Genomic DNA, 18,449 nt, shown 5'->3' with positions numbered 1-18,449 from the left:
TCAGGGAGGGTGGACATAAAAAATATTTTAAAGTAGGGAGTGTTATTATGGTTGTTTTGATGATTTAATTTTTGTGGATGTTATTAACTTAAAATACCCAAAGTACAGGGAAGAGTCACCTCTGTCCATCAGTTAGAGAACCAGGTATCTGGAAGGTTTTCATTTATGTCACAGGTCCATCCTTCCTCAGAATATCCCGCCTATTCCAAATGACTCAGTGTCTGAAATCCCAGCTGTTAGTCCCTTCTTTGAGTTTAGTATTTAAAGGCCCCAGTTCAAGTGGAAACTTGTTTTCAGGTTGGGACAATATTAACACACCATCATTAATATCTAAACCTAGGGAATTCCCTGGCAGTCCAGTGGTTAGGGCTCCATGCTTCCACTGCAGGGGGCACGGGTTCGGTCCCTGGTTGGGGAGCTAAGATCCCACAAGCCGCATGACACAGCCAAAACAAAACAAAACAAAACAAAATCTGAACCTATTCTTACTACTGGTTAGCTAGTCAGTTATCTAGTCTGAATATGATGTAGCTAGACCGTAACAAGATGTTTCACATTAGGGAGCATGTCAGGAAACGTTCGGGTCCAGAGTTATTACCCTGTGGGATAACCAGGTGGAAAGGCAGGTGGTGGTGGAAGAGCTGGGGAAATTAGGTTTGAAATCACTGGTCCCTAGAAAGGGGACAAAGATGATCAGAAGAAGATACAAAAAAACTTTACATATAGCTGTTCCTACTCTGAAACAAAATTTGAATCTCTCTTGGCTTTTTAAAAACCATTTTACCTGTATGTTGTACTCTTTGCCTAGCTTGAATTTTTCCTTAGTTAGATAATGTAGTAGATAAAATACTTATGAGAATGGTTTAGAATAAATTCTAGATAGGTTTGAACGTTTTACATTATTATTATATAATCATAACATTGTTATTAAAGATAAGGTTCAGGCCATGCGTACATAGAGCACATAGTAAAACACAAAATTTAACTATGATTTTTAATGTATACAGTTAAAGTCACATACTTCACATTTGGAAATTTCTTTAAAAATATTACAGATAGACTGATGTAGAATGTGATGTCAAGAAACCAGTGGAAACATGAAAGCTGAAAGCACTAATATACAAATAAGCAGTTCCATTAAGAATTAAGGATTAAGGATAGAGAGGTTGTTGTCTAGAAAGATAGTAACTGTTTTACATTGATATTCTAGCCTGCAGTGTCAGCGAGACAAACCAGTATGCACTGCTGGGTGTGGTTTAGATTGGTAAACACCTAGAATACAGGGATGGTGCCTGTAAGTGTTTCTGTGTCTGCAGACAGAAGTGTTTAATGGACTTCTGATGCAGTGTTGTTTTTTCACTTGTAGGGCACGCTTGCAGAGAGGATTCGTGCAGGTGGGGCTGGAGTTCCTGCATTTTACACCAGCACAGGGTATGGGACCCTAGTGCAAGAAGGAGGGTCACCGATCAAATACAACAAAGATGGCAGCATTGCCATTGCCAGTAAGCCAAGAGAGGTAAGAAAGCTGGATATCTCTATCAGCACAGGATTCCAGGTGGACTTGTTGGGTAACTAAGTATAAAACCACACCTGTTGGGCTTCCCTGGTGGCGCAGTGGTTGAGAGTCCACCTGTCGATGCAGGGGACTCTGGTTCGTGCCCCAGTCTGGGAGGATCCCACATGCCGCGGAGCGGCTGGGCCCGTGAGCCATGGCCGCTGAGCCTGCGTGTCTGGAGCCTGTGCTCTGCAAAGGGAGAGGCCACAACAGTGAGAGGCCCGCATACCGCAAAAAAAACAAAACACATCTGTGTGAGAACACTGTCATTCATTCCGTAATGTAAACATGTTAGGTAAAATTTCTAGCTAAAACTGAGCATCTGCTAGTAACTTAAATCACATAGAGAGACCAGAATAAATAAATGAGAAGAAAAGAATCTGTAATCCATAGAAGAGGTACAAGTCAAGGTTAGTTTTATGGTAAGTTTTAAGAAATTTAGGAGCATTTATAATTGCTGATTATGTTTATGTGGAAAATAGAGTAAATGTATGCTATATATGGTATTAAACTCTTCATGCTCAGGCCCCTTCTGGATGTGATTGAAGGGGGAGAAAAAAGCCAAAGAAATCACAAGTTTGTCTACAATCTTAAAAAGCGGGGGCAGTTATAACTATATAATGGAACAGAGGGTTCATATTATCTCCTTTGTCCTTCATTTTGTATACTGGACCTATTTGAATAACTGAATAACTTAGTTTTATTTAAAGTGCTAGATAGGATGGGGTATCTTTATACTGGGTAACTTCACTCACATATTAGAAAAGAATAGGGACTTACCTGGCAATCCAGTGGTTAAGACTTCGCCTTCCAATGCAGGGGGTGTGGGTTCAATTCCTGGTGGGGGAACTAAAATCCCACATGCCTCATGGCCAAAAAACCAAAACATAAAACAGAAGCAATACTGTAACAAATTCAATGAAGACTTTAAAAATAGTCCACGTCAAAAAAATCTTTTTTTAAAAAAAAAGAAAAGAAAAGAACTCTAGATATAGGTATTTGAGATCCTCAGGTTTGAGCCAGTTTTTAAAATGACACATGCCAGCTGTATTTTTAGTGTCTTTCCCTTCTCCCTGCCCACATGGCTCATGAGCATTAACAAATGTTGCAGAAATGCTGAGCTTATCTCTAGGGAAGCGAAAATTTAGTAAATCAAGGGCTTTTATCACCTTTCTGCTTATAGGGATGTTAGCTCTGCACGTCCGTGTTTTGAGGGAAGATAAAGGTCATGCCCTTGTCCCCTGCTGTCCAGTGTTTATCCAGCAGCGTCCTCCATCTGGAGCTTTGCCTTTCTGATTAGAGTGACCTATATTGACCCAAAGCTTTTGTTAATACGCTATCTTGCTTCTTTCTTTACCGCCTAATTAGGTTTAAAAAGTTGTTGACAAAGTAAAGGACAGGAACCTAATTATTAAGATGGATCTTGGTTAATATAGATAAAGATGCCTGGCAAAATCGGGTGAATGCTTTGAGAGCTTGCTAGAAGTTACAGCATTAACTCTCCTGGTGAAAACATAGGATAGACTAGAATCTGTTCTGAATGCCTGGGTTCATCTCAGGAGGTGTAAGAATCTAGCAGTTTTGTCATTTTTGTCTGCATCCCCTAGGAATACAACAGTAATTTCTTGAAATGATTCTTGTTAGCTCTTTGTTGTCCTCGATTATGGTGGGAAGAGGAAATGAGTGAATTCCTTAGGTCAGTGATAGTTATTGAGGACCTTCTGTTTGTCAAACACTGGTCTAAGCGTGGTGGAAAAAGGGGTGTTCTAGACCAAGTCCCCCCGACAAAGAACAAATAGACAAACAGACAATGTCAATACTGGAAGTGCTGTGAACACAAATCAAGTAGGGCAAAGGCAGAGAGGATGATGAGTGTGGTCAGGAAGGTGTGCTCCAGGCTGGGTCAGGGAAAACCTCTCTGAGTAGGTGACATTTGGTAGAGACCTGAATAAAATAGGGAATGAGCTGGGTGAAGATTATAGGTTTGTGCTCTACTCAGAAGGAAGAGGAAGGACAGGGTCCCAGGGCAGGCTTGCCTCATGTGTGGAACAGCAGGGCAGTAAGACTGGAACAGAATGAATGAGGAGAGAGTGGTAGGGTTGGAGGTTAAAGAGAGGCAGGAGCCAGACCACACGAGTTTGGCCTTTACTGAGTGTGGTGAGAGGACAACAGAGTGTTTTGAATATGGTGGGACAGTGATGGGATCTGAGTTACATTTTGGAAAGAGCACCGTGGCTGTTGGGTAGTGAGTTTTTTTGCTGGAGACCCAACAGCAGAAGCAGGGAGACGGATGAAGAGGCTGTTGTATTAATCCAGGTGGGAGTGGAAGGTGGTTTAGACTAAGGTGGTAACAGTGGAATTTGTGAGAAGTGGTTGCAATTGGGAAATATGTTGATAGTAGAGCCAACAGGATTTACTGAGTAAGAAAAGACAAGAATCAAGCATGCTGCTTATTGAAAAGGGCCGAGCATGGGGGTAATCAAAGAGCTCTGCCTGGACTTGGTGCTTTTGAGACATTCACTAGCTTCCAAGAGGAGGTGTTCTGTAGGCTCGAGCTCAGCTCCGAGAGGGTTGAGAGCTGGGGTAGGAACTTTGGAGGCATCAGCACGTGGTGTTTAAATCCATGGGACTGGGGTTGGAGTGTAGACAGAGAACAGTTCTTCTGCCTTTAAGGGTTTAGAAGAGGCCTGACATTGAAAAGTTGAAAAGAGGAAAGGGAGCAGCAAATAAGATGGGAAAGAGTGTCTAGTGAGTGGAGAGGAAACCCAGGGGAGTCCGGTGATTTGGAAGATGGGAACTTTTACAAAGGAGGGAGTGATCAACCATGTCAGAGTATGAAGAGGTTGGGTAAGAGGACTGGAAATTGACTGTTGGGTTTGGAAACGTGGAAGTCATTGGTGACCTTAAACAGTGATTTTTCTGGAGAAGAGGATTTTTCTGGAATGGTGAAAATTTGACTGGAGTGGATTCAAGAAAGGACTGAAAGATGGGGAAGTGGACACTCTGACGTGCATAACTCTTTCAAGTAAATATAACAGCTAGTTGGACAAAACCAATTCCTCCCCTGTTTTAAAATTTTAGAATAGTGAACACTTAGCAACTGCTGATGTGTAGACTCTTCAGGAAATTAGATAACTGGAATAGAAAGAAACGCCAATGTTTTTACTTTGCCCTGGCTTAGCATATATTTAGATGTATATGTAGTTCTCTAGATCTGTATGTAAAGGCCTCAACTATCATCTCTGGTGACGGCTGAAATACATAAGACTTAAACTATATTGATGTGTAGGTTACAAATATCTTTCATATAATTTGTCTAAGTTCATATTAATATGATCCTCATTCATCAGTGATTCCCTAAATTCATTAAGCTTTTCTAACAGGAAAGTGGGATAATGTCTTTAAGGAAACTGTTCTTTAAGAAATGATTCTGTTTTAGTGCAGATCAAAACTACAATGAGGTATCACCTCACACTGGTCAGAATGGCCATCATCAAAAAGTCTACAAATAATAAATGGTGGAGAGGATGTAGAGAAAAGGGAACCCTCCTACACTGTTGGTGGGAACGTAAATTGGTGCAGCCACAATGGAAAACAGTATGGAGGTTCCTTAAAAAGCTAAAAGTAGAGTCACCATATGATCCAGCAATCCCACTCCTGGGCATATATCTGGAAAAGACAAAAACTCTAATTCGAAAAGATACATGCACCCCAATGTTCATAGCAGCACTATTTACAATAGTCAAGACATGGAAGCAACCTAAATGTTCATCAACAGATGAATGGTTAAAGATGTGGTATGTACATACAGTGGAATATTACTGAGCCATGAAAAGAAATGAAATAATCCCATTTGCAGCAACATGGATGGACCTAGAGATTATCATACTAAATGAAGGCAGACAGAGAAAGACAGATATCATATGATATCACTTATATGTGGAATCTAAAAAAATGATACAGATGAACTTATTTACAAAACAGAAATAGACTCATAGACATAGAAAACAAATTTATGGTTACCAAAAGGGAAAGCGAGGGAGAGGGATAAATTAGGAGTTTGGGATTAACATACACACACTACTATATGTATATAAATAAACAAGAACCTACTGTATAACACAGGGAACTATATTTAATATCTGTAATAACCTATAATAGAAAAGAATCTGAAAAAGAATATATATGTATATGTGTACATATATATGTCTGAATCACTTTGCTGCACACCTGAAACTAGCACAATACTGTAAATTAACTATAATTTAAAAAAAAAGAAAATTTCTTGTTTTAAACCACAGTTAAAGAAAAGTAAATGTACTGGAGCTTTCTCCAGCTTTCTATAAAATGCATGTAATTTGTCCACTAGGGGGCGCAGTAGGAATGAAAATGGAGTTTGGCCTTCAAATGGCTCCCATCTCCTGTGGTGATGGAGAGAGGTATTGACGTTACTTCCCCTCTTCCTTTCAATTCCCAGAGCTAAGTCCCCATGAAGAAAAAAGGAACAAAATGCCGCGGCATAGTTTTGCTTTATGCGTCTTCTCCCCTCCCCTCCCCTCCCCTCCCATTTGGAGTAGAATTAAAAGTAAATAAACATACAAAAATCAATAGCCTTCCATTAGACCAGTAATGACAGAGAGAAGGTATAATAGAATAAAATATAACAGTCACAGTGGTATCAAAAACCAAGAAGCACCTATGAATAAAGCTGGAAAATATATACAAAGCTTTTTCTGAGGGAAAACTATGAAACTATTGAAGGAGGTAAAAGAAGACTTTAAAAAATGTAGGCCTATATTCTCACAGGTGGGAGGATATAGCATGTCAGTTCTCTACAAATTTTAGGAATCCCAATTAAAATCTCAACAGAGGATGATGGATTCATTAGAAGAGATGAATGGATTTTTATAACTATTTTAAGTAGGAAAACCACTCATTGCCCATTTCATGCAACTTACATGGTTTTCTGGGGCTCTTTTTCGTGTTCAGTATGTAAATTATTCACACAAATAATCAAGTGAGTGCTAACACAGTCTATGCCTTAAGCATATGGAGCTTTCAGCTCCTCACAATTGCCAAGCTTCCTCTTGCTTCTGAACCTTTGCACATGCTGCTCCCTCAGTGGCCTCTTCACCATTTTTTTTTTTTTTTTTTCCCCGCGGTACGCGGGCCTCTCACTGCTGTGGGCTCTCCCGTTGCGGAGCACAGGCTCCGGACGCGCAGGCTCAGCGGCCATGGCTCACAGGCCCAGCTGCTCCACGGCATGTGGGATCCTCCCGGACCGGGGCACGAACCCGTGTCCCCTGCATCGGCAGGCGGACTCTCAACCACTGTGCCACCAGGGAAGCCCCTCTTCACCATTTTGACGAAGCCCTGGTTGCCTGCACTACTCTTCCTTGAAGTTTCAGTTTAGATCTCTCCCTCTTTTCTAACTAGGCTTGTATCCTTATTATCTGCCTCTATGAGAGCAGGGAGCACAACCAAACAAGACCTCTGCAGATCCTGACAATGCCCTCTTTGTCTCTTGCAGGTGAGGGAGTTTAATGGTCAACATTTTATTTTGGAGGAAGCAATCACAGGGGATTTCGCTTTGGTGAAAGCCTGGAAGGCAGACCGAGCAGGAAATGTGATTTTCAGGTAATATAATGGTTTTAAAAAATGTTAAATGTAATGCATTTCAGCAACTTTATATTTCCGAAATTATGATTACAAAATGGATATCTTGATGTGTTTGGTATTTAAAAATTTATTTTAAAAATGGCTTAAAATCAAACACACCTGTGTGTGTGTATATAGGTGGGTGCAGAACCATTGCTGTGCAGTCATGCTGGTTTGATGCACTTGAGGACATCTGTTCTGATTGGTTGGTACCCATGGTGCACTGTTTGTTAACTATTTGAATCTGTATATCCTTGTATATAGTCACATACAAATTATTTTTGCCCGTGTACTTTAGTTGCCAAAACTAGTTACAGTGTTGTGACATGCTTAAAAAATGTGACTAAAGCACACAATTATATTTAATTTTGACAGTGTTATTTATATGAATTGTCTTAAAATGCCTGTTACTTTGATATTATGGAAAAATATTGCTAATAATCACTTAGGTCAGTTCTTTTCCAGGCCTATTGGTGTCTTCTAGGAAATGCTTATAAAGATTATGTCTGGAAAGTTGGTTACCCTTAATAATGTTTAACTTTCATTCTCGTTATCTAGATAGCCACAGATATTAAACCACTTAATAGATTTCAATATCTTTTGATCACCCTAAGCATACTAAATACCAAGTTTTAGTATCTTGGATTTAGGGATTATATAGTTGTTTTTGCAAATTGTGCCACGTTTGAATATACTCATAAAAGTTTTTCAAAATGTTTGGTCTTGAAGACGTCGCCTGTTAGGTTACGGAAATACTTGTCTTTCTCATAATATTGGCCTTTTTCTGCTTTTAGTTAGTGATATTTTTTATCTTTATCAAATGCAGCTTTGGTATAATCACAATTAAATTACCAGTGGTCACTCTCATGTTTTTGTTCATTTCTGAAGATCTTCTATGACATTAATACTGTATTTGATTTCTTGAATTTAGCCAATTTTTTGGTTCATTTGTTTTTGTTTTGTTTTTGTTTTTTTGTCCGGGCCACAGCGTATGAGATCTTAGTTCCCCAACTAGGAATCGCACCCGTGCCCCCTGCGGTGGAAGTGTGGGTCTTAACCACCGGACCACCAGGGAAGTCCCAGGATTTAGCCAATTTTTGATATTATAACTAATTTTGGCAATTACAGAGGACATTTTGAATGATGTCTACCTTATTTGACACCTTGATGTAATGCTTGCAAAGCTTAGTTGTTGTTTTTTTTTAAAGGTTAATGAAATTGTATAGTAGCAAATGGAAATGAATTCTTTAAAGTATTTCCATCAGTTTATCCTGTGCTTTATTGCCTGTTATCTAAAGACTGCACAAGGGCTATTCTGAGTACAGACCTTATGCCTGTAGTTTCTGCTCAGTAGCCATTGAGCTTTGATGTGAAATGAGAGTGCTTGTCCCCAGTGGTCAGGTGGCCTAGATTCTTAAGATACTGACTTCTAGGCTGACCTTCACGTTTAGTGGGACAACTGGTACAGAGGTCTGTCTAGGCCATTGTTAGAGTGGGCAGGCTCTGCATGCCTGCACCTCAGGCCACTCTGCCCTTGGAGCTTTTGATGCTGGATGTCTGGTGGAATCCAACACGGTAACTTGTCAAAGTACACAAGGATTCCTCTCTTGAGGACACACCTATCCTTGAATCCAAGTGAAAGAAACATTGGTGTCACAAAGAGCTGTTAAGGCATAGCTGTGAATTATTTCTCTTTACCAAAGAATTTTCCCTATCAATTTACACTCTCAGAAACAAAAATACATTAAGATTTTTATAATTAGAGGAAGTGCATTAATTTAAGAACTTGGCAATGCAGAACCATCAGCAAAATTGGCCGCTTCTTAAAATTTTTCACTTCAGGGTCTGATGGGGGGCTTGTAGCTTTAAAAATTTCATTAGAAGTTGATTCTCCACACTGATCTTTACGACTCACAAATCACCGATGAATGTTTCAGTTAATTTCAGCAATAGGTTTCTTTAATAGGAGTATAATTACTATACCTTCTCATATAAAGCACTTGCTACTTTTCTTAATATTTTAACAAGAGCAAGCTTAGTGAAATATTTAACTATAAAACAAAGTGGCATCTCAGGTAAAAGACTTAGAGAAATTAGTTTTAGAGTAGATTTATTAATATCCATTTTATTTTTCTGTGTATAACTATGTTGAATATGAAAAGTATTCCCTCTTTCTCTTAACCCCATAAAAAGCTATATAATTGAATGAAGTGACCATCGTATTGTTTTTGTTTATAAAATGGCTATAGAACTTATCGAAAATATGATACACTCTTTTAAAAAGATTCACAAAGTCTTGGTTTACAGAAATTCTTTTAATCTATAATTAAAGCTGAGAGAGACACTTATTTTTGCCCTTCTTTCTCCACTTCCTTATTCCTCTAATGTAGGAAAAGTGCAAGGAATTTCAACTTGCCGATGTGCAAAGCTGCAGAAACCACAGTGGTGGAGGTAAGAGAAGAGGTTATTTCTGATTTCCTGTTGTTAATTTTCAAAGTTGATGTTATGTATTAGTTCAAGAAAAAGTACAATGGTTCATTTGTTTTCATGAAGGAGGGCAAACAATAACCACTTTTTCATTTTGGATGTTGAAGGATTCTATTTAAATATATCATAGTTGAAGTTTTGCTGGAACATGAGCTTTCTGGTTAGCTATGGTCTCACTAGAACACTCTGTTTGGGAATCAAGCTATTAGGCTGACCAGCTCATAAAAGTCTTTTGGTACTTGAGTAAAGTGGACCTTCTTGGGTGAAGTCTCCAGATGAAAATTCTTTTTTCACTTTTTTAATTTAATTTTTTTATACAACAGTTACTTATTAGTTATCTATTTTATACATATTAGTGTATATATGTCAATCCCAATCTCCCAATTCATTCCCCCTGCTTTCCCCCCTTGGTGTCCATACGTTTGTTCTCTGCATCTGTGTCTCTATTTCTGCCTGGCAAACCGGTTCATTTGTACCATTTTTCTAGATTCCACATATATGCGTTAATGTATGATATTTGTTTTTCTCTTTCTGACTTACTTCACTCTGTATGACCGTCTCTAGGTCCATCCGCTCTCTACAAATGACCCAATTTTGTTCCTTTCTATGGCTGAGTAATATTCTATTGTAAATATGTAACACATCTTCTTTATCCATTCTTCTGTCAGTGGGCATTTAGGTTGCTTCCATGACCTGGCTATTGTAAATAGTGCTGCAATGAACATTGGGGTGCATCTGTCCTTTGAATTATGGTTTTGTCTGGGTATATGCCCAGTAATGGTATTGCTGGGTCTTAAGGTAATTCTATTTTTAGTTTTTTAAGGAAATTCCATACTGTTCTCCATAGTGGCTGTATCAATTGACATTCCCATCAACAGTGTAAGAGGGTTCCCTTTTCTCCACACACTCTCCAGTATTAGTTGTTTGTAGATTTTCTGATGATGGCCATTCTGACCTGTGTGAGGTGACACCTCATTGCAGTTTTTTTGTTTTTGTTTTTTTTTTTGCGGTATGCAGTCCTCTCACTGTTGTGGCCTCTCCCGTTGCGGAGCACAGGCTCCAGACGTGCAGGCTCAGAAGCCATGGCTCACGGGCCCAGCCGCTCTGTGGCATGTGGGATCTTCCCGGACCAGGGCACGAACCTGTGTCCCCTGCATCGGCAGGCGGACTCTCAACCACTGCGTCGCCAGGGAAGCCCCTCACTGCAGTTTTGATTTGCATTTCTCTTATAATTAGTGATGTTAACCAGGTTTTTGTATGCCTCTTGGCCACCTGTATGTCTTCTTTGGAGAAATGTCTATTTAGGTTTTCTGCCCATTTTTTGATTGGGTTGTTTGTTTTTTTACTATTGAGCTGCATGAGCTGTTTATATATTTTGGAGATTAATCCTTTGTCCATTGTTTCTTTTGCAAATATTTTCTCCCATTCTGAGGGTTGTCTTTTTGTCTTGTTTATAGTTTCCTTTGCTGTGAAAAAGCTTTTAAGTTTCGTTAGGTTCCATTTGTTTATTTTTGTTTTTATTTCCATTTCTCTAGGAGGTGGGTCAAAAAACATATTGTTGTAATTTATGTCAGAGTGTTCTATGTTATCCTCTAAGAGCTTTAGTGTCTGGTCTTACATTTACGTCTTTAATCCATTTTGAGTTTATTTTTGTGTATGGTGTTAGGGAGTGTTCTAATCTCATTCTTTTACATGTAGCTGTCTGGTTTTCCCAGTACCACTTACTGAAGAGACTGTCTTTTCTCCATGTATATCCTTGCCTCCTTTGTCATAGATTAGTTGACCATAGGTGCGTGGGTTTATCTCTGGGCTTTCTCACCTGTTCTATTGATCTATATTTCTGTTTTTGTGCCAGTACCATATTGTTTTGATTACTGTAGCTTTGTAGTATAGTCTGAAGTCAGGGAGTCTGATTCCTCCAGCTCTGTTTTTTCCCCTCAAGGTTGCTTTGTCTATTCTGGGTCTTTTGTGTCTCCATACAAATTTTAAGATTTTTTGTTCTAGTTCTGTAAAAAATGCCATTGATAATTTGATAGGGATTGCATTGAATCTGTAGATTGCTTTGGGTAGTATAGTTATTTTCGCAATATTGATTCTTCCAGTCCAAGAACATGGTATATCTCTCCATCTGTTTGTGTTGTCTTTGATTTCTTTCATCAGTGTCTTATAGTTTTCTGAGTACAGGTCTTTTACCTCCTTAGGTAGGTTTGTTCTTAGGTATTTTGTTCTTTTGGTTGTAATGGTGAATGGGATTGTTTCCTTAATTTCTATTTTTGATCTTTCATTGTTAGTGTATAGGACTGCAAGAGATTTCTGTGCATTAATTTTGTATCCTGCAACTTTACCAGCTTCATTGATTAGCTCTAGTAGTTTTCTGGTGGCATCTTTAGGATTATCTATGAATAATATCATGTCATTTGCAAACCGTGACAGTTGTACTTCTTCTTTTCCAATTTGTATTCCTTTTATTTGTTTTTCTTCTCTGCTGTGGCTAGGACTTCCAAAACTATGTTGAATAATAGCAGTGAGAGTGGATATCCTTGTCTTGTTCATGATCTTAGAGGAAATGCTTTCAGTTTTTCACCATTGAGAATGATGTTTGCTGTGGGTTTGTCATATATGGCCTTTATTATATTGAGGTTGTTTCCCTCTATGCCCACTTTCTGGAGAGCTTTTATCATAAATGGATGTTGAATTTGTCAAAAGCTTTTTCTGTATCTATTGAGATGATCATATGGTTCTTATTCTTCAATTTGTTAATATGGTGTTTCACATTGATTGATTTGCATATATTGAAGAATCCTTGCATCTCTGGAATAAATCCCACTTGATCGTGGTGTATGATTCTTTTAATGTGTTGTTGGATTCTGTTTGCTAGTATTTTGTTGAGGGTTTTTGCATCTATATTCATCATGATATTGGTCTGTAATTTTCTTTTTTTGTAGTATCTTTGTCTGGTTTTGGTATCAGGGTGATGGTGGCCTTATAAAGTGAGTTTTGGAGTGTTCCTTCCTCTGCTGTATTTTGGAAGAGTTTGAGAAGGATGGGTGTTAGCTCTTCTCTAAATGTTTGATAGCATTCACCTGTGAAGCCATCTGGTCCTGGACTTTTGTTTGTTGGAAGATTTTTAATCCCAGTTTCAATTTCATTACTTGTGATTGGTCTTTTCATATTTTCTATTTCTTTCTGGTTCAGTCTTGGAAGGTTATACCTTTCTAAGAATCTGTCCATTTCTTCCAGGTCGTCCATTTAATTGGCAAAGTGTTGCTTGTAGAAGTCTCTTATGATGCTCTGTATTACTGTGGTGTCCGTTGTAACTTCTCCTTTTTCATTTCTAATTTTATTGATTTGAGTCCTCTCCCTCTTTTTCTTGTTGAGTCTGGCTAAAGGTTTATCAATTTTGTTTATCTTCCCAAAGAACCAGCTTTTAGTTTTATTGATCTTTGCTATTCTTTTCTTTGTATCTATTTCTTTTATTTCTGCTCTGATCTTTATGATTTCTTTCCTTCTACTAACTTTGGGTTCTGTTTGTTCTTCTTTCTCTAGTTACTTGTAAGGTTAGATGGTTTATTTGAGATGTTTGTTGTTTCTTGAGGTAGGCTTGTATTACTATATACTTCCCTCTTAGAACTGCCTTTGCTGCATCCCATAGGGTTTGGATCATTGTGTATTCGTTGTCAATTGTCTCTAGTTATTTTTTATTTCCTCTTTGATTTCTTCAGTGATGTCTTGGTTATTTAGTGACGTATTTTTTTAGCCTCCATGTGTTAATGCTTTTTACGTTTTTCTCCCTGTAACTTATTTCCAGTCTTATAGCGTTATGATTGGAAAAGATGCTTGATATGATTTCAGTTTTCTTAAATTTACTGAGGCTTTATTTGTGACCCAAGACGTGATCGATCTATCCTGAAGAATGTTCCGTGTGCACTTGAGAAGAAAGTGTAATCTGCTGTTTTTGGATGGAATGTCCTATAAATATCAATTAAATCTATCTGGTCTATTGTGTCATTTAAAGCTTGTGTTTCCTTATTAATTTTCTGTTTGGATGATCTGTCCATTGGTGTAAGTGAGGTGTTAAAATCCCCCACTATTGTGTTACTGTTGATTTCCTCTTTTATAGCTGTTAGCAGTTGCCTTATGTTTTGAGGTGCTCCTATGTTGGGTGCATATATATTTATAATTGTTATATCTTCTTGGATTGATCCCTTGATCATTATGTAGTGTCCTTCCTTGTCTCTTGTAACATTCTTTATTTTAAAGTCTATTTTAACAGATATGAGTACTGCTATTCCAGCTTTCTTTTGATTTCTATTTGCATGGAATATCTTTTTCCGTCCCCTCACTTTGAATCTGTATGTGTCCCTAGGTCTGAAGTGGGTCTCCTGTAGACAGCATATATATGGGTGTTGTTTTTGTATCCATTCAGTGAGCTTGTGTCTTTTGTTGGAGCATTTAATCCATTCACGTTTAAGGTAATTATCGATATGTGTGTTCCTATTACCATTTTCTTGATTGTTATGGGTTTGTTTTTGTAGGTCCTTTTCTTCTCTTGTGTTTCCCACTTAGAGAAGTTCCTTTAGCATTTGTTGGAGAGCTAGTTTGGTTGTGCTGAATTCTGTTAGCTTTTGCTTGTCTGTAAAGCTTTTGATTTCTCCATTGAATTCGAATGAGATCCTTACTGGGTAGAGTAATCATGGTTGTAGGTTCTTCCCTTTCATCATTTAATTATATCATGCCACTCCCTTCTGGCTTGTAGAGTTTCTGCTGAGAAATCAGCTCTTAAACTTATGGGAGTTTCCTTGTACGTTATTTGTCGTTTTTCCCTCGTTTTTAATAATTTTTCTTTGTCTTTAATTTTTCTCAATTTGATTACTATGTGTCTTGGCGTGTTTCTGCTTGGGTTTATCCTGCCTGGGACTCTCCGCGCTTCCTGGACTTGGGTGGCTATTTCCTTCCCATGTTAGGGAAGTTTTCGACTCTAATATCCTCAAATATTTTCTCGGGTCCTCTCTCTCTCTTCTCCTTCTGGGATCCCTATAACGCAAATGTTGGTGCATTTAATGTTGTCCCAGAGGTCTCTTAGGCTGACTTCATTTCTTTTCATTCTTTTTTCTTTATTCTGTTCTGCAGTAGTGAATTCCACCATTCTGTCTTCCAGGTCACTTATCCGTTCTTCTGCCGCAGTTATTCTGTTATTGATTCCTTCTAGTGTATTTTTCATTTCAGTTATTGTATTGTTCATCTCTGTTTGTTTGTTCTTTAATTCTTCTAGGTGTTTGTTCTTTAATTCTTCTAGGTCTCTGTGAAACATTTCTTGCATCTTCTCGATCTTTGCCTCCATTCTTTTTCTGAGGTCCTGGATTAATTTCACTATCACTCTTCTGAATTCTTTTTCTGGAAGGTTGCCTCTCTCCTTTAGGTGTTTTTAGGTGTTTTTCAGGGGTTTTATCTTGTTCCTTCATCTGGTACATAGTCCTCTGCCTTTTCATTTTGTCTGTCTTTCTGTGAATGTCGTTTTTGTTCCACAGGCTGCAGGATCGTAGTTCTTCTTGTTTTTGCTGTCTGCCTTCTGGTAGATGAGTCTATCTAAAAGGCTTGTGTAAGCTTCCTGATAGGAGGGACTGGTGGTGGGTAGAGCTGGGTGTTTCTCTGGTGGACAGAGCTCAGTAAAACTTTAATCCACTTGTCTGCTGATGGGTAGGGCTGACTTTCCTACCTGTTTGTTTTTTGGCCTGAGGCAACCCAGCACTAGGGCCTAGAAGCTGTTTGGTGGGACTAATGGTGGACTCTGGGAGAGCTCATGCTCAGGACACGCAGGCTCAGCCGCCATGGCTCATGGGCCCAGCAACTCCGCAGCATGTCGGATCTTTCCGGACAAGGGCACGAACCCGCGTCCCCTGCATCAGCAGGCAGACTCTCAACCACTGCGCCACCAGGGAAGCCCCTTCCCAGAACTTCTGCTGCCAGTGTCCTTGTCCCAGCGGTGAGCCCGCCGCGCCCCCCCCACCCCACCCCCTCCCACTCCTGCAGGAGACCCTCCAACACTAGCACATAGGTCTGGTTCAATCTCCTATGGGATAACTGCTTCTTCCCCCTGGGTCCTGATGCACACACTACTTTGTGTGTGCCCTCCAGAAGTGGAGTCAGTGTTTCCCCCAGTCCTGTCGAAGTCCTGCAGTCAAATCCCGCTAGCCTTCAAAGTATGATTCTCTGGGAATTCCTCCTCCTGTTGCTGGACCCCAAATTGGGAAACCTGATGTCGGGCTCAGAACCTTCACTCTAGTGGGTGGACTTCTGTGGTATAAATGTTCTCCAGTTTGTCTCCAGATGAATTCGTGTATACAGAATCCTAGGAAAATAGTAAGTTGTATTAGGAGAAGTTCCTTATCTCATTGTTAGATACTGGTGTTACTTTAAGGAAGAAGGAGGCTAGTACAGCTTATTGCTTTGATGTGGTTCTCTTCGGAACAGTTGAATTAAGGCACTAACTGACTCTCCTTTGGACATCTCAGGGTTTGGGAGAGACTAGAATAATTTTAGAACCTTCCCAGGGTTCAAGCTCTGGGACAGAAATAGGTGCTTATACCAAAATCTTGCCATTTTGTTTATACATATTTGAACCTGAAAGGAGACTTCAGAATGCTTCATTTAGGCTTTGAGGATCACTTTGGAACCAAATTTTCTTGGGCGTTTGAGATAGCTTTCCCATGGGAGGGCTTTATAGGAACCCATCCTGCGATCTGGAAATGAGTATATATGTTCTTGATTTTTCTTGTGATGGTAGTATTCTACCTGGCATTTTTTCATTCATCCATATGCTTGCCCAAGATGGTATTTCATGGAGGCAGTGCTGTCATATGTTTGAAATAATCAAATGTTAGAATTCTGTTTCTCTCTTGGAAAGTGAAGTATATTATTATTATTATTATTATTATTATTATTATTTTTAGTAGATAGCCATAGTTTGGCTTCATTTTTTTGTTTGTTTTCTTCCTCTTTTATGGAAGTATAGTTAATTTACAGTGTTTGAAGTGTATTATTTTTAAAGTGCTGGGGAATGTGGTACTTTCAACACTGGCAGGGTGGTTTCTTTTGCAACGGCTTCAGTATATTTTCTGCATTTAAAATGAATAATGTGGTTTACTCTCTCTGTGCGATCTTTTTTTTTTTAATCGAATCATCTTAATGACCTGTCCATTGCACACATCTGTAACAGTACTGAAAAAAAGCCTATAGCGTAGCTTAAAATAATTGATAGTTTAACCCTCTCTTGATTGTATGTACTTCTGTAAAACTGCCACAAACCAGTATTTTTTCTCTGAGTACCATGGGGCAGTATGCATTGTCCTGGGTGAATTTCTTTTTTTCCTTCTTTTATAATCTGGTTCTTTTCAGCCAATTTTATCTCTTCCAAAAGCAGGAAGTGACTCTCTACTGTCTGCGAATTAATGTAGATATTAGGAAAGAGAGGTTCTCTGTCGGCATAAGGGAAGAGGAGATAAAATCCTTTAATTGATCCTGCAAATATGATAAAAGCTGCCCTCCCTGTGTCCTAGAACAGACATCTCTGATTCACAGCATTCTGTCCTGTTAGACACAGACTCACATTAGGATCTCTTTCAGTATAGTGCTGTTGATGGCCACTCTCAATTGATTATACCCACACTGTCCACCTGGTAGCCACAAGCCACATGCGACTTTTAAAATTCAAATTAATTAAAATTAGATAAAGTAGAAATTCAGTTTCTCTTCAGTAACTACATATGCTAGTGACTATTGTGTTGATCCACATAGATAAAGAATATTGTCATCACTGGAGAAAGTTTGATTGGACAGAGCCTAATTGGAAGGATCAAGATGAAATATAATTTGTCATTCTAGTTTAGGAATATAAGCAAAACAGCAATTTAGACAATAAAGTATTGTAAGCCTGCTCCCTCTGCGTGCTCATAGTAGAAGAGGTCCACATGCCTTTAGGTTGAATTGTAAGAACTTGTGCTCTTGGATGTAGAAGATAATTTGGAATTGGGGATGATGAATAGATTGGGTGTCTTCTGATAACAAAAAATCTATCTGGACTGTGAGTTTTGTATTATTCTTAGTCTAGTGACTACCCTGGACCTCCAGCTCCTCTTCTGTGCTATGTTTTGTGCACTCTGTTACCTGCATTGGCCTTTAGGACTCTGTAATTCTTTTCCTGTAGCCCTGTCCTACTTTATTGTGCAGTGGTCCTAGTGAGACGGATGATTATGAGCTGGTTTAACAGGAGTCTTCAGAGATCTTAAATTACCTGCGTATTTTCCTGCCTGTTAAATATTAACAATAATAATAGTTACTATTAATCAAGTATTTATTATGTTTTAGTCACTGCTGTATTCTTCATGGTTATTGTTAATTTTTTTAATGTTAACAATAGTCTTATGAGGTAGGAATCATTATTATCCTTGTTTTACAGATAAGGACTTAAAAGCACAGAGAGGTTTGGTTATATACCTGATGTGATGTCACACAGCTAGATGGAGCTAGGATAGAACCACAGAATGACTGATTCTGGGGTGTCTGCACTTTTCCACTATTTTATGAAATATTCTCAAATCATCATCAATGGATGGTGTTTCAAAATCTTGAAAGGTATTGAATTTCTGGAAGTAGTCCATTTCAATGCTAACTATTAGAATCAAGCAGATTGGGAGTTTTGGGCCAATATATTCCTCTACCCCCAGCTCTCCTTGCTAGTTATTCCAATTAT

At 38.7% G+C, this 18,449-nt stretch overlaps 1 protein-coding gene across 4 annotated transcripts in view; it reads left to right on the top strand.

Moving 5' to 3' along the window:
• OXCT1 (3-oxoacid CoA-transferase 1) overlaps positions 1 to 18,449 on the top strand; it is a 144,570-nt gene that overhangs the window by 19,873 nt on the left and 106,248 nt on the right. For all 4 annotated transcript variants that reach the window (XM_073802083.1, XM_019930091.3, XM_019930094.3 and 1 more), the window contains exons 5-7: positions 1,367 to 1,516; positions 7,086 to 7,192; positions 9,604 to 9,664. In XM_073802083.1, the coding sequence (XP_073658184.1) occupies positions 1,367 to 1,516; positions 7,086 to 7,192; positions 9,604 to 9,664 (318 nt within the window). The remainder of the gene's footprint in view (positions 1 to 1,366; positions 1,517 to 7,085; positions 7,193 to 9,603; positions 9,665 to 18,449) is intronic.

Source organism: Tursiops truncatus, chromosome 3 (assembly GCF_011762595.2).
Source record: "Tursiops truncatus isolate mTurTru1 chromosome 3, mTurTru1.mat.Y, whole genome shotgun sequence".
NCBI lineage: Eukaryota > Metazoa > Chordata > Mammalia > Artiodactyla > Delphinidae > Tursiops > Tursiops truncatus.
Note: the sequence above shows the minus strand (reverse complement) of the source record. Positions and strands in the feature narration are given on the sequence as shown.